This window comes from Patagioenas fasciata, chromosome 33 (assembly GCF_037038585.1).
Source record: "Patagioenas fasciata isolate bPatFas1 chromosome 33, bPatFas1.hap1, whole genome shotgun sequence".
Lineage (NCBI taxonomy): Eukaryota > Metazoa > Chordata > Aves > Columbiformes > Columbidae > Patagioenas > Patagioenas fasciata.
The window spans coordinates 54,483-70,289 of record NC_092552.1 but is presented as its reverse complement, the minus strand read 5'-3'; the positions used below and the strand labels follow the sequence as shown (position 1 = coordinate 70,289).

At 67.4% G+C, this 15,807-nt stretch overlaps 2 protein-coding genes across 2 annotated transcripts; one reads left to right on the top strand and one right to left on the bottom strand.

Moving 5' to 3' along the window:
• The first annotated feature begins 2,206 nt into the window (after positions 1–2,206).
• On the top strand, positions 2,207–12,655 carry LTBP4 (latent transforming growth factor beta binding protein 4). The gene is given in 24 exon segments (XM_065859441.2): positions 2,207–2,251; positions 2,253–2,339; positions 2,341–2,398; positions 2,818–2,880; positions 3,117–3,239; positions 3,634–3,801; positions 4,493–4,639; positions 4,715–4,840; positions 5,497–5,625; positions 6,118–6,243; positions 6,314–6,439; positions 6,710–6,835; positions 7,490–7,612; positions 7,705–7,836; positions 8,096–8,227; positions 8,353–8,478; positions 8,831–9,394; positions 9,551–9,619; positions 9,898–10,026; positions 10,117–10,263; positions 10,740–10,892; positions 11,464–11,808; positions 12,051–12,167; positions 12,243–12,655. Coding segments are annotated over 24 exon segments (3,489 nt in total). The 5' UTR covers positions 2,207–2,221; the 3' UTR covers positions 12,386–12,655.
• Positions 12,656–12,830: 175 nt separating this feature from the next.
• On the bottom strand, positions 12,831–15,315 carry LOC136114148 (potassium channel subfamily K member 6-like). Its single transcript, XM_065859450.2, has 3 exons — positions 13,849–15,315; positions 13,261–13,656; positions 12,831–13,060 (listed from the first exon to the last, which is right to left on the bottom strand). The coding sequence occupies exons 1-3, from the start codon at positions 14,009–14,011 to the stop codon at positions 12,831–12,833; spliced, it is 789 nt and encodes a 262-aa protein (XP_065715522.1). The 5' UTR covers positions 14,012–15,315.
• Between the last annotated feature and the right edge of the window lie 492 nt (positions 15,316–15,807).

The window sequence follows — 15,807 nt, the reverse complement described above, 5'->3', positions numbered from 1 at the left end:
CCTGAAGTGGGGGAGGGGCTGATAAAGGGTGTCCCGGGATGAGGGTGGGGGTTGGGCTGCACCTGCTCCCCCCCCCCCCCCCCAAATCCCCATGGGGGTCTTGGGGGGTCCCACAGCCCCCTCCCCCCCCGCTGCTCCCACCCATGGGAGGGTCACGGGAGGAGGGGGACACCCTAAAGCACCCCCCTCCCCCCTTTCGCTGCTCGGGGGGGGGAGGGGATGGGTGCTGGGGGGAGGGGCCCCACCCACGCAGCTCCATGAGCTCATCGGGGAAAACGCCGGGAATTCGGCAAAATAAACAGTTGGGGCCCCAAGAAAAAGTTGGAAGCCGGACGCCTGGGTCCTCTCCCGGACGCCTGGGTCCCTCCCCGCACTCCTGGGTCCCTCCCCAAACGCCTGGGTCCCTCCCCAAACGCCTGGGTCCCTCCCCACACCCCTGGGTCCCTCCCCGTACTCCTGGGTCCCTTTTGCTCAAATCTTTGCCTTCTGGATGGTGGGCACCCCACCTCTGTTGCCCCCCCAACATCATCACCCGGGTTGTTTGCGTTGCTGTTTTTGGGGGGGTCCCCAATTTTGGGGTGCCCCCCCTCCCCGTCTATGTTGCAGTCGTGTGCCCCCTGCTGTGCCAGAACGGGGGCGTCTGCGCCCACCCCAGCAGCTGCCTGTGCCCCCCCCAGTTCACCGGCCGCTTTTGCCACCTCCCCGCCAACCACACCCGGGGGGGGCCACCCCAAACCGCGGGGGGGCCCCCCACCGGCCCCCAGGAGCTCACCCAATCCATCTACACCCTACCCTTGGCCAATCACCGCGAGGATGAGGATGGTGAGGACGCCCCCTCCCCCACCCTGGTGATGGGTTTTTTTTTGGGGGGGTGGGTGTTGCAGCACCTACGGGACCCCCCATCCATTGATCCCCCCACCCACCCACGGGACCCTCCATCCATGGATCCCCCCCACCCACGGGACCCCCCACCCATGGGACCCCCCATCCATGGACCCCCTCACCCACGGGACCCCGCATCCATGGACCCTCTCCCCCACCCACGGGACCCCCCCCATCCGTGGACCCCCCCACCCACGGGACCCCCCACCCACGTACCCCCCCATCCATGGACCCTCTCCCCTACCCACGGGACGCCCCCCATCCATGGACCCCCCCACCCACGCACCCCCCCTCGCACCCCTCAGGTGCCCAGTCCCTCGTGACCGTCCTCGTGCGCCACCCCCCGGCTGCCCCTGTCGCCATTCACGGTGTGGAGCGGGTGCGGGGGGGGGAGGGGCGGGGGGCGACCCCCCCTCCCCCACCGCATGGGCCCCCCCGCGTGCTCGCGCTCAGCGGCCCCTCCCCCCGCCGGCCGGAAGAGGAGGATGAGGAGGGGTTCGGGTATTGCTTCCGGGTCGTGAGGGGGGGCCAGGTGAGTGGGGAGGGGGCGATGGTGGAGGGACAGAGCGGGAGGGAGGAGGGGACACGGGTGACAGGGGACGTGGGTGATGGGGGGACAGGAGGGGACTTGGGAGGTTCTGGATTGGGGGTGTCTGTGGGGGTTTCTGTGGGGTGTCTATGGGTGTCCGTGGGGTGTCTGTGGGTGTCTATGGGTGTCTGTTGTTGTCCGTGGGGTGTCTGTAGGGTGTCTGTGGGTGTCTGTTGTTGTCCGTGGGGTGTCCGTGGGGTGTCTATTGGTGTCTATGTGGTGTCTGTGGGTGTCCGTGGGGTGTCTATGGGTGTCCGTGGGGTGTCTGTTGGTGTCTATGTGGTGTCTGTGGGGTGTCTGTTGGTGTCTGTGGGTGTCCGTGGGGTGTCTATGGGTGTCCGTGGGGTGTCTGTGGGTGTCTATGGGTGTCTGTTGGTGTCTGTGGGGTGTCCGTGGGGTGTCTATTGGTGTCTGTGGGGTGTCTGTGGGGTGTCTGTGGGGTGTCTGTGGGGTGTCTGTGGGGTGTCTGTTGGTGTCTGTGGGGTGTCTATGGGTGTCCGTGGGGTGTCTATGGGTGTCTATGTGGTGTGCGTGGGGTGTCTATGGGTGTCCGTGGGGTGTCTGTGGAATGTCTGTGGGTGTCTGTGGGTGTCTATGTGGTGTCTGTGGGTGTCTGTGTGGTGTCTGTGGGTGTCTATGTGGTGTCTGTGGGGTGTCTGTGGGTGGCTATGGGTGTCCGTGGGGTGTTTGTGGGTGTCTGTGGGTGTCTGTGGGTGTCCGTGGGGTGTTTGTGGATGTCTGTGAGTGTCAATGGGGAGCAGGGGGGCCGTGTCCCCCCGCCCCCCAACCCGCCCCTCCCCCAGTGCTCCGCCCCCCTCCCCGGGCTCCGCACGCGCCGCGTCTGCTGCCGGGGGGGCGGAGGGGCGGCCTGGGGGGTCCGCGAGTGCCAGCGCTGCCCTGGGGACAACGGGGACACCGAGGACAACGGTGAGGATGGGGGGACATGGGGACATGGGGGGACATGGGGACACGGAGCGGATGGGGGGACAACGGGGACACAGGAGGACGTGGAGGACATGGAGGGGATGGTGGGACATGGCGGGGTGGAGGGACAATGGGGACAAGGGTGAGGACATGGGGTGCACAGGGGGGACACGGGGACATGGGGGGGACATGGGGGCACAATGGGGAGGTGGGGGAACATGGAGGGGATGGGGGGAAACAGGAGGGATGGGGGGACATGGGGACGGGGGGACAACGGTGATGACACAGAGACAGGGGAACACGTGACGAGGGGACATGGGGGGTGTTGGGGACGCTGCGGGGCGATGGGGACACTGGGGATATTGGGGACAGCAAGGGGGTGTTGGGGCCACCAGGGGTGTCTCATGTGTGTCGCCCCCCAGCCGTGTCCCCAGGTGTCTCCCCGTGTCCCCCCGGATTCCAGCGGCTGAACGGGACGTGCCAAGGTGGGTGAGGGAGGGGCGGGGGCATTGGAATTTGGGGTTTTGGGGTTATTTGGGGTGTTTTGGGGGGTGTTTATTGTGCCCCCCGGATATCACTGGGGGCCAGGAGGGGGCGCTGTGCGGGGGGACAGGGGGGATTTGGGGAGGTTGGTTTTTTGGTGGGGGGGTGAAAGGTTTTTTGGAGGGGGGATGTTTGGGTGTTTTGGGGGGTCCTGACCCCCAGTTTGTTGTCCCCTCAGACATCGACGAGTGCCAGCAGGGGGCGCTGTGCCGCCGGGGGCTCTGCACCAACACCCGGGGGGGGTTCACGTGTCGCTGCCCCCCCGGCTTCCTGCTCGACTCGGCCCGGGCGGCCTGCATCTGTGAGTCCAACTGGGAGGGACTGGGATGGACTGGAATGAACTGGGATGGATTGGGATGGATTGGGTTTGGGGACTGGGGGGACTTGGATGGACTGGAATGGGGATGGGAGGGATTGGGGGGACTGGGATGGACTAGGATGGGGATGGGAGGGACTGGGGGGACTGGGAGGGACTGGGAGGGACTGGGATGGGGATTGAGGGGACTGGGATAGACTGGGGTTCACTGGAATGGACTGGAATGGACTGGGATGGGGACTAGGGGGACTGGGATGGACTGGAATGGACTGGGATGGGGATGGGAGGGATTGGGGGGACTGGGATGGACTGGGGTTCACTGGGACGGACTGGGGGTGCTGGGGTGGGGGTGGGGGTGCTGACCCCGCCCCTCCCCCAGCCCAGCAGGTGCTGTCCGAGGCGCGGGGGCCGTGCTTCCGGGTGCTGGGGGAGGGGCGGCGCTGCGCGCTCCCCACGCTGCGCAACATCACGCGCCAGATCTGCTGCTGCAGCCGCGTGGGCAAGGCCTGGGGGGGGCTCTGCGAGCGCTGCCCCCCCTTCGGCTCCGGTGCGCCTGGACGCCTGGGTCCTCCCGAACGCCTGGGTCCCCCCCGAACGCCTGGGTCGCCCCCAAACACCTGGGTCCCCCCCGAACGCCTGGGTCCCCCCCCAAACGCCTGGGTCCCCCCCCAAACGCCTGGGTCCCCCCTGAACGCCTGGGTCCCCCCCAAACACCTTGGTCCCCCCCGAACACCTGGGTCCCCTCCCGAACGCCTGGGTCCCCTCCCGAACGCCTGGGTCCCCCCCAAACACCTTGGTCCCCCCCGAACACCTGGGTCCCCTCCCGAACGCCTGGGTCCCCTCCCGAACGCCTGGGTCCCCCCCGAATGCCTGGGCCCCCTCTGAACGCCTGGGTCCCCCCTGAACGCCTGGGTCCCCCCCAAACACCTGGGTCCCCTCCCGAACGCCTGGGTCCCTCCCGAACACCTGGGTCTTCCCTGAATTCCTGTGTCCCTTCCCACCCCCTTTGCTGCCCCATGGGGACTATTGGGGGGGGCCCAGATCCTTGGGATACCCCCCCCTCAATTCGACACCTCTCCCCAACCCCCCCCCGCCCCAGACACTTCCTGACCCTCCCGGATCCCTGGGTTCCTCCTGGACGCCTGGGTCCACTCCCAGTCCCTTTGCCACCCCATAGGGACTGCTGGGTGGCCCCAAATTTTTTGGGGCGCCCCCCCAATGAGCTGATTCCCTCCCAGCTGAGTTTCGCGAGATCTGCCCGGCCGGCCCCGGGTACCACTACTCGGCCTCCGACCTCCGCATCGACACCCGCTACCTGGGCCCCGATGTCCCCGATGTCCCCGGCGTCACCCGCGTCACCTCAGGACGTCCCCGCAATGTCACCCGTGAGCACCCAACCTCCCCCCCAGCACCCCAAACAACCTGGGTCACCCCGGGGTCACCGTCCCCTCCCCCTGCAGTGCCCCCGGGGGGGGTGACCCCCGTGTCCCCCCCCGTCCCCACGAGGCCACCGCTGGTGCCGCCGCCCCCCGAGGTCGTCGTGGTTCCGCGGGGGGGGCTGCAGCGCCCCCCCCCCACCCAGGCGGGTGAGCGGGGAAGGGGCGGGCACGCGGCTGCACGCGCGTGTGCACCACTGGGGCTGCTTGCTCACGCTTGCTGCACAAGCGATTGCACGCGTGTGCGTTTGCACGGTTGTGCGCGGTCATTTCACGTGTGCTCAAGCAGTTGTGTGTGCACACGCGTGTGTTTGCACGGTTGTACGCGGTTGTTTCGTGTGTGCTCAAGCAGTTGTGTGTGCACACGCGTGTGTTTGCACGGTTGTACGCGGTTGTTTCGTGTGTGCTCAAGCAGTCGTGTGCACACACGCGTGTGTTTGCACGGTTGTGCGCGGTCGTTTCGTGTGTGCTCAAGCAGTTGTGCGCACACACGCGTGTGTTTGCACGGTTGTGCGCGGTCGTTTCACGCGTGCACACGTGGTTGCACGCATAGTTGCATGTCTGTTGCACACGTGTGCATGCTTTCATGCATGCTCAAGCAGCTGCGTGCATGCACACTTGCACGCGCGTGCACTGTTGCACACACAGTTGCATGCATTGCACCATTGCATGTTCTGTTGTACACGCATGCAGCATTGCACATGCATTTGCACGCGTGTGCTTCCTGTTGCACGCCCGCCCTTGTTCGTGTGCACAACCGTGTGCTCCCGTGTCACACGCGTGTGCTCACCCCTGTGCTCCCCCAGCCCCCCGGCCCGCGTGCCCCCCCGGGGTCTGTGGCCCCGGTCGCTGTGTCCCCCGGGCGGGGGGCAGCGGCTACAGCTGCGTCTGCAACCCGGGCTATTGGCTGAGCACCCACGGCACCCACTGCACCGGTACGGGGGGCACCATGGTGGGGGGGTCACCCACTGCACCGGGATGGGGGGGCAAGGGAAGGGGGGGACACCCACTGCACCGGTATGGGGGGCACCATGGTGGGGGGGGTCACCCACTGCACCGGGATGGGGGGGCAAGGGAAGGGGGGGACACCCACTGCACCGGTATGGGGGCGGCGAGGGCGGGGCACCGTGGCGGGGCGGCACCGTGAGGGGGGACACCCACTGTATGTTGGGACACCCACTGGAGTGGGGGGAGGCAAAGAGGGCACCCACGGGGGGAAGGGTGTTGGGTGGGAAGGCACCCATGGGGTGGGAAGGGGGGGGGGGTCATACCCATGGGGGGACTTGGGGGGCCCCCGCTCCACCAGTGAGGGGGGGAACCATGGTGGGGGACCCACTGTACAGGTCTGGGGGCACCCATGAGTGGGGGGGCACCCGCTGTGGAGGGAGGAGCCCCCCGCCCCCCCTGACCCCCCCTCCCCCCCCCAGACGTGGACGAATGTGCCCAGAGCCCCGCCCCCTGCGCACCCGGGCGCTGCCACAACCTGCCTGGGACCTTCCGGTGCCACTGTCCCCAGGGCTACGACCCCGGGGACACCGGCACCCGCTGCCAAGGTCAGTGTCACCCCCCCGGGTCACCCCCTGGTGGCCCCAACCCCCCCAATGTCACCCCCGTGTCCCCCAGATGTGGACGAATGTGTCACTGGGTCCTCCTGTGGTCCTCACGGCCGCTGCGTCAACACCGAGGGCTCGTTCGAGTGTCACTGTCACCATGGGTACCGGGCAGGGGACAGCGGGGGACCCTGCGAGGGTGAGGGACATGGGGACATCAGGGAAGTCTTCATGTGATTGTCACTGTGGTGCTGGGCGGGTCACTTGGAGACATTGGTGTCACTGTGCGATTGTTACCCCGTGCTTGGCGGTAGACACTGGGGCTAACTTTGGGATGTTGCGGACACAGTTGTTGTCACCACATGGTTGTGACCGCCTGTCCCTGTTCCCGGGTGACGTTGGTGACATCGCGATGTCCCCGTTCCCTGGGTGACGTCGGTGACATCACGACGTCCCCGTGTCCCCGCAGACGTCAACGAGTGCCTGGAGGGCGAGTTCTGCTTCCCGCACGGCGAATGCGTCAACACCCCCGGGTCCTACGGCTGCGTCTGTGCCCCAGGCTACGGCAGCCCCGCCCTGGGGGGGGCCTGCGAAGGTGGGACACGCCCCACCCAACCCCGCCCTGCAGAGCCCCGCCCAACCCCGCCCTGCACAGCCCCGCCCAACCCCGCCCTGCACAGCCACGCCCAGCCACGCCCCTCACAGCCCCACCCAACCCTGCCCTGCACAGCCCCGCCCAACCCCGCCCTGCACAGCCCCGCCCAACCCCGCCCTGCACAGCCACGCCCAGCCACGCCCCTCACAGCCCCACCCAACCCTGCCCTGCACAGCCCCACCCCAGGGTCAGGCTGCGAAGATGGGACACGCCCGGACACGCCCCGCCCCTCACAGCCCTGCCAAGCACAGCCTCACCCCAGCCAGCCCCACCCAGCCCCGCCCTGGCGGGAGCCTGTGAGGGTGGGACATGCCCCATGCAGCCCCGCCCAGCTCCGCCCCGCCCTGCACAGCCCCGCCCCGCACAGCCCCGCCCAGACCTGCACAGCCCCACCCCGCCCGGCCATGTTCCCATTTCCATCCCAGCTCCCTGTCCCCACATCCCCCTCCACGTCCCCATGCCATTCCCCATGCCCCCTCATATGTCCCCAATGTCCCCGTGGCCCCATCTCTGTCCCCCTGTCCCCATGTCCCCACCCCAGTCCCTGCGTCCCCCTTGTCCCCGTGTCCCCCCACATGTCCTCGTGTCCCCCAGACATCGACGAGTGTCAGCGCGGGGACGTCTGCGCCGGTGGCACCTGCGTCAACACCGACGGCTCCTTTGAGTGTCGCTGTCCCCCCGGGTTCCGCACCGATGTCACCCAGGCCCAGTGTCACGGTCAGGGCTGTCACTTCCCCCGGGAAGGGAAATGGGTGTCCCCAAGGCCGGGGGTAACACCGGGGTGGTTTGTCCCCTCTCTGTCCCCACAGACTTGGATGAGTGCCAGGAGTACGGTGACACCCTGTGCGGTGACCAGCGCTGTGACAACATCCCCGGCTCCTATCGCTGTGTCACCCGCTGTCACCCCGGCTACCGGGAAGGGGACAGTGGGGACTGTGTGGGTGAGGGACCTGGGGACATGGGGGGACATGGGCCCTTGGAGGTGTGGGGATGTGGGGACATTGGGATGTGGGGTCATGAGGGAAGTGGGGATATGAGAGGGACTTAGGAACATGGGGACACACGGGGACTGTGATGGGGACATGGAGATATGGGGACCCGATGGGGACGTGGGGACACGGGGCTGCCCCTGGCCCGCGTCCGGGTTGTCCCCGGTGTCCCCAAGCTGCTGTGTCCTTCGTCTCCTCTCTGTCCCCACAGACGTGGACGAGTGCCAGGAGTACGGTGACACCCTGTGCGGTGACCAACGCTGTGACAATGTCCCCGGCTCCTATCGCTGTGTCACCCCCTGTGACCCTGGCTACCGGGAAGGGGACAGCGGGGACTGTGTGGGTGAGGGACCTGGGGACACTGGGGACATGGGGACGTGGGGGGACACGGGGACATCAAGGACCTTGGGGCCATCAAGGGTCTCGGGGGGCGGGGAGACATTGGTCTCCATGTCCCTGTGTCCCCAGACGAGGACGAGTGCTCCAATGCCACGCTCTGCGGTCCCCACGCCACTTGTCACAACGTCCCCGGCTCCTTCCGCTGTCACTGTCACCCTGGGTACCGGCCTGGGCCACACGACCACTCCTGCCAAGGTGTGGGGGCGTGGGGCCATGGGGGGCCATGGGGACACCTGGGGGTCCATGGGGGGCCGGGCCATGGGGACACCTGGCGGTCCATGGGGGGCCATGGGGATACCTGGGGGTCTGTGGGGATACCTGGCGGTCCATGGGGGGCCATGGGGATACCTGGGGGACCATGGGAAGCCATGAGGATACATGGGGGGCCATGGGGGTCTATGGGGATACCTGGGGGTCCATGGGGATACCTGGGGGTCCATGGGGGGCCATGAGGACACCTGTGGGTCCATGGAGGGCCATGGGGGTCCATGGGGATACCTGGGGGGCCATGGGGGGCCATGGGGGTGACTGCTGTCCGTGTCCCCAGACGAGGACGAGTGTCTGTCCGTCCCGCCGCCCTGCGGCCCCGAGCGCTGCCAGAACCTGCCGGGCTCCTTCCGCTGCCTCTGCCGCGACGGCCGCCAGCACTACGACCCAGACACGGCCCGCTGCGCCCCCCCCGCACCCCAAAACCCCTCCCGGGAACCCCAGCTGCCCCCCCAGGAACCCCAACTTCCCCCTTGGGACCCCCAACCCCTCCCCCAGGAACCCCAACTGCCCCCCAGGGAACCCCAAACACCTCCCCGGGAACCCCACCTTCCCCCCTGGCAGCCCCAGAATCCACCCCCGGGACCCCAAATTCCACCCCCGGGACCCCAACCCCCCGCCAGGGAACCCCAGCCCGCCCCCCAGGAACCCCAGCTTCCCCCCTGGGAGCCCCAGAATCCGCCCCCGGGACCCCGGCGTCCGGGCCGGGAAGCGGGCGCGTGCTACAGCGCCTCCTGCAGGCTGCTGGCGGCCAACGTGACCCGGGCCCAGTGCTGCTGCACCCTGGGGGGCGCCTGGGGCCCCCGCTGCCCCCCCGCCACCGGCTGCCCCCGCCCCGGAACGGGTGAGAGCCCCCAAATACCCCCCAGACCCACCCCGGGACCCCCCCCAAAACACCCCCCGAACCCACCCCGGGACCCCCCAGCCCCCCAATGTCCACCCCAATCTTGGGGGTTCATTCCCGGGGGGGCAGGTCTGACCCCCCCCGTGTCCCCCCCAGGTGATCACGTGACTTTGTGTCCCCACGGCCCCGGGCGGGTCCCCATGGGCCCCCAGGGGGCCCCCCAAGGTCAGTGACCCCCCCAGGGTTAATTTGGGGGGGATTCTGGGTGTGGGGGGATTTCAGGGGATTTTTGGGGGAAATTTTGGGAGGATTTTGGGGGGGATTTTTGGGGGAATTTTTTGAAATTTTGGGGGGGATTTCAGGTGATTTTTAGCGGATTTTGGGGGCTTTTTGGGGGATTTTCGGGGGATTTTTGGGTGGATTTTCAGTGGGATTTTTGGGGGGTTTTGGGGGGATTTGGGGTGATTTTGGGGGTGCTTTGGGACTATTGGGCCTCCCCGCAGACGTGGACGAGTGCGCGCTGTTCTCGCCCCCCCTGTGCCGGGGGGGCCTGTGTCTCGACTCCTCCCCCGGGTTCCGCTGCTTCTGCCCCACCGGGTTTTACTATGAACCCGAGCAGCTGGAGTGTGTGGGTGAGTGCCGACCCCTGACCTCTGACCCCTGACCCCTGGCCTCTGACCCCTGCTGACCTCTGACCCCCAACCTCTGCCCTTTGCCCGCAGACATCGACGAGTGCTCTGGAGAGGCCGCCCCGTGCCCCGGGGGTGGCGAATGCATCAACACTTTGGGCTCGTTCCGCTGCGCCTGTGCCCCGCCCCTGGTGCTGGACCCCGCCCAGCGCCGCTGCGTCCCCAACGACACCCACCTGGGTCAGCACCCCCGAAAGGGACCCCCCCATTTCGAGACACCCCCATACCCCCCACCTCCCACCCCATGGGTGCCCTCCCCCGGTTTGATGTGGGGGTTGGGCGGGGGCTGGGGGTGTCTGAGGGGGTCGTGACAATGCCCCCCGTCGTGTCCCCCTCAGGTGACACCCAGAGGTGTGGGGGGGTGGTTCCGAGGGAGGGGGGTGGGGTGTCCAGGGGGGTCCCTGACGCTGCCCCCCCCCAGGTGACACCCGTGCCGTTGTGGGGTGTCCAGGGGGGGTCCCTGACGCTGCCCCCCACCAGGTGACACCCGTGCCGTTGTGGGGTGTCCAGGGGGGGTCCCTGACGCTGCCCCCCCCCAGGTGACACCCGTGCCGTTGTGGGGTGTCCAGGGGGGGTCCCTGACGCTGCCCCCCCCCAGGTGACACCCGTGCCGTTTTGGGGTGTCCGGGGGGCTCTCTGACGCTGTCCCCCCCCAGGTGAGACCCGGGCCGTGTGCTGGCAGGAGGTGGGGGCCGACCTGGTGTGCGGGAGCCCCCGGCTGGCGGGGCCGGTGACGTACGGCGAGTGCTGCTGCCTGTTCGGCCAGGCCTGGGGCATGGAGTGCGCGCTCTGCCCCTCCCCCCACACAGGTGAACCCCCCCCACCCCCCCCGAACCCCAAAATCCCCCGAGTCCCCTAAACCCCCCCCAGCTGCACCCCAAAACACGGGGAATCGCCCTCCCCGCAGCGCCCCCTGCAGGGGACTTGGAAAACGCTCCACAAAAAGGGCCCCACCCTGCACCCCAAATCTGCCCCCCCTCAACCTCCAGAACCTGCACCCAAATCTGCCCCCCCACCCAAAATGTGACCCCCCCCCCCAACCCCCAGAACCTGCACCCAAATCTGCCCCCTCCACCCAAAATGTGACCCCCCCAACCCCCCAGAACCTGCACCCAAATCTGCCCCCCCACCCAAAATGTGCCCCCCCCCCAACCCCCAGAACCTGCACCCAAATCTGCCCCCCCCACCCAAAATGTGCCCCCCCCAACCCCCAGAACCTGCACCCAAATCTGCCCCCCCGCCAACCCCCAGAACCTGCACCCAAATCTGCCCCCCCCACGCAAAATGTGACCCCCCCAGAACCTGCACCCAAATCTGTGCCCCCCCCCCCCAAATGTGGGGGGGTCACCCCAAAAACCCCCTGTTTTTCCTCCCTCCCAGATGACTTTGAGCTTCTGTGCAACACTCTGCGCCCCCCCCACCCCCCCCGTGTGCCTCCCCAGTTCCCCCCCCCTGACATTTATTTTGGGGGGGCCCAAGATTTTTTTGGAGGGGGTCACAATTTTTTGGGGGGGGGCCGTGATTTTTTGGGCCCCCCCACGCCCTTGGATTACGAGCCGTATTTTCTGGGGGGGGTGGGTTATGTGCCTGCGCCCCCCCGCTATGAGGGGAGGTCGGATTTTGGGGATCCCTCCCTCGCCCATCGGCCACGGGGACCCCGGTTCGAGCCTCCACCCCGGCACCAACCCCATGGGGGGGGCCCTGAGGAGGACGAGGAGGATGAAGGTGAGTGACACCCCCCCATCATGACACCGCCAGCACCCAAACCCCCTCCCCATATTTTGGGGGGGGGGTCAGAACCACGTGGGGTGCTCAGGGGCCGGGTTTGGGTGACGGGGGGGGTCAGCGGGATTTGGGAGGGCTGGGTTGGTTTGGGGGGGTTTTGGGCCGGTTGGGTGGGGGGGTCCAGGGGGGTGCCAGGGCGTGCCCCCTCACCCTGACCCCCCCTCCTGTTTCCGGGGGGCCAGAGCCCTGCGGGGTGCTCAGCGGGTGTCACCACGGCCGCTGCGTCCGCGTCCCCGACGGCTTCACCTGCGTCTGCGACCCGGGGTTCAGCCTGGACCCCGCCGACCTGGAGTGCCGTGGTGAGCCCCGGCCGTGACCCCCCCGAGCCCTCCCGTGACCCCCTCGCTGACAGCCACCCCCCGTTTCTCCCCCAGACGCTGACGAGTGCTCCCACGTCCCCCCCCCCTGCCTGCCCGGCCGCTGCCTCAACACCCCCGGCTCCTTCCGCTGCCTCTGCCCCACTGGATATGCGCCCCCCCCACCCCCCGCCCCCCCCCGCTGCCTCCCCAGGGCCTGATGACCCCCCCCAAGAACCTGGGGGAATCCCCCGAAAAATGGGGGGTGGCACCATATTTATTGTGTGTGTATATATATAAATATATAGGATTTGGGGGGGGGGGGGGAGGGCACCCTGACCCCTCCTTCAGCATGGAGGTGGGGCGCCTTGACCCTCCTCTCGACATGGGGGGGGCCACCCGTGAGTCTCCTTGCTGTGTTCCTCTGGAAGGGAGGGGGGCATTTTTGGGACCCCTCCCCCATTTTTACAGAATAAAGGTTTTATAGAAAATGTCTGGGGGGTGGTGTTTGGGGAATCCCCCCAGGACTGGGGACCCCCCATTGCATTGGGTCCTCCCAGGACTGAGACCCCCCCGCACCCCTCACAACCTGCACAAATCCACCCCCCCAAAAATAACGGGATCAACACAGTGAAGCCATTTCCCCCCCTTTGTTGTCCCCCGCTTTTATTGTCCCCCCCCACGGTGTCCCCCAGTGTCACCCCCTGCTGACCTCCTGTCCCCCCGAGCTGGTTTCTCCCCATCCCTCGTCCCCTCCAACAAGCCGGCGCCTTCTTCAGCGTCACCAGCAGGTGACACGGTGACACCGGTGACACCGGTGACACCATGGAGCTCCACCAGGCGCTGGAAGGTCTGGGCCAAGAGCAGGACCCCTGTCAGGCCCAGGAGCAGGTAGGCTGGGGGAGGGGATGGTTGAGAGGTCAACTTGACCCAACCCAACTCAACCCAACCCAACCCAACTCGACCCAACTCAACAATAACCAACCCAACACCAACCCGACCCGACCCGACTCGACAATAACCAACCCGACTCATTAAACTCAGCTCAAAACCAATTTGGGGAGTTCCACCCCCCCTCCCCGCAAACCCCACTCACCGGCAACGCCCACTTGGTAGAGCTGCCGGAAGGGCTGTCCTGGTGTCTCGGCCGGCACGAGGTCCCCCAGGCCGATGGTGCAAAGGGAGATGACGCAGAAGTAAACGGCGTCCAAGTAGCTCCAGGTGCCTTCAAGAACGTGGAACACGGCGGCGGGGAGAAGCACCAGGACCCCCATGGTGACACCCACCAAGAGGACAAAGTGGGTGCGGGCAGCGCCGTGCCGGGTGAACCCCCAGTGGACCTGGAGGTACCGCCGGGGCCGATCGGCCAAGGGACCCATCAGGCGGCGGGCGGTGGCCGTCAAGGTCAACATGGTGACAGGGACGCCCACCACGGCGTAGGCGGCGCAGAAGGCTCTGCCGGCAGCTGAGAGGGGCGTCACCGAGCCGTAGCCTGGGTTTTGGGGAGGGGGGTTTAGTGAGGTGATGCTCACCCCAGGTGTCCGAATCTCAAGAGGGTCTCAGATCTCAGATGGGTTCTGGGGCTCATGGGGGTCCCAGATCTTATGGGGGTCCCTGATCTCCTGGGGGTCTCGGGGGGTCCCGGGGTCCCTGATCTCCCAGGGGTCCCCGTGTTCGTCCTTACCCACGGTGGTGAGGAGAGTGGTGACGAAGAGGAGGGCACCGGCCGGATCCCAGCGGGAGCCGTTGGGGGTTCGGGGGGTCCCCTCCAGCGCCCACAACCCCAGCGCCCCCAGGACCAGCAGCCCCGCGTAGGCCACGGCCACCAGCATCGCGCCACGGAGCATCCCCAGCACTGTCACCGCCACCGGCACCGTCCCTCACCGGGACCTCGGGTCCCTCGTCCTGCTCCCGGTCCTTCCCTGCAGCCCCCGGTCCTGACCCCAACCCCTCACCAGTCCCGCTCTGGTATCTGTCCCAGTCCTGGTGTCTGTCCTGGTCCCGGTGTCTGTCCCAGTCCGGTGTCTGTCACGGTCCCCTGTCCTGGTCCCCGCCCCTCACCGCAGCCTCCAGTCCCTGTCCCGGTGCCACTCCTGGTCCTCACCACCAACCCGGTCCCTGTCCCGATACTAATCCTGGTACTAATCCTGGTCCTGGTATCAATTGCGGAGCTGGTCCTGGTCCCCACACCTCACCGCAGCCTCTGGGCTCAGTCCCTGTTCCTGTCCCTGTCCCGATCCCCGTCCCAGTACCAATCCCGGACCCAATCCAGGTCCCGATCCCCGTCCCCGATCGATCCCGGTCCCGCACCCATCCCCGTAGCGTCTGGCCTCATCGGGACCCGCCCTGGGAGGCGGCACCGGGGGGGACACAGGGCGGGAACTGCGGGGACCAGTAACGGGGGGGACCAGTAACGGGTTAACTTGGGTGCCCACTGCAGGGGTCCAACTGGGGTGACTGGAACTGGGGTGTAACTGGAGTTCCGAGGTGACGGCAACTGGGGTGACTGGTGGGAGGACCCAGGCCCGGGCTGGGGACAGGAGCCCCCCAGGTCACGCCCCTGGTGACGGATAGATGGACGGACGGTTGGCATGTGTGTCCCCCCCGCCGGGTCATGGGGCCGTCATGCGCTGCCATGCGCCCTGTGGTTTCCTCCCAGTGACGTCAGGGGACGGGGGGGTGACACCCACGGGGAGGGGACACCCGGGGGGGGACAGGGATAGGATCAATGGGGCTGTTTTGGGGTGAAGCACCCCAGAAGAGGCCGAACCCCCTGCACATGAGCAACCCACACACTGACCCACAGCACCAATACTGCCTCAGAGCCCCTCCAAATGCAGCCCCATAGTGACAACAAACTGCCCCATAGGCCCCGCAGCACTGATCCACAGCACCCTATAGCTCCTACACTCTGCCCCATAGATCCACAGCACTGCTCCACAGCACGCCATAGCTCCTGCACTCTGCCCCATAGATCCACAGCACTGCTCCACAGCACGCCATAGCTCCTGCACTCTGCCCCATAGATCCACAGCACTGCCCCACAGCACGCCATAGCTCCTGCACTCTGCCCCATAGATCCACAGCACTGCCCCACAGCACGCCATAGCTCCTGCACTCTGCCCCATAGATCCCAAATGCTGCCGCAGAGCACCCCACACCTCTTTCCAGCTGACCATGCTTCTGTGGCCCTGAACACGTCCCCTCCTCCTCTGACCACGCCCCTTCACCCCTGGCCACGCCCCCTCCACCCGCCTCAGTGGTGCCTCATTTCACCTGTTATTTCCCAGCAGGCATGCGCTGGTTTCCAGACCGCCGTCTCCTCTGCGTGTGTGCGCGCCAGTGCCACCGTCTCCTCTGCGTGTGTGCGCGCCAGTGCCGCCGTCTCCTCTGCGTGTGTGTGCGCCCGTGCCGCCGTCTCCTCTGCGTGTGTGTGCGCCCGTGCCGCCGTCTCCTCTGCGTGTGTGCGCCCGTGCCGCCGTCTCCTCTGCGTGTGTGCGCCCGTGCCGCCGTCTCCTCTGCGTGTGTGTGTGCGCCAGTGCCGCCGTCTCCTCTGCGTGTGTGCGCGCCAGTGCCGCCGTCTCCTCTGCGTGTGTGCGCGCCCGTGCCGCCGTCTCCTCTGCGTGTGTGTGCGCCAGTGCCA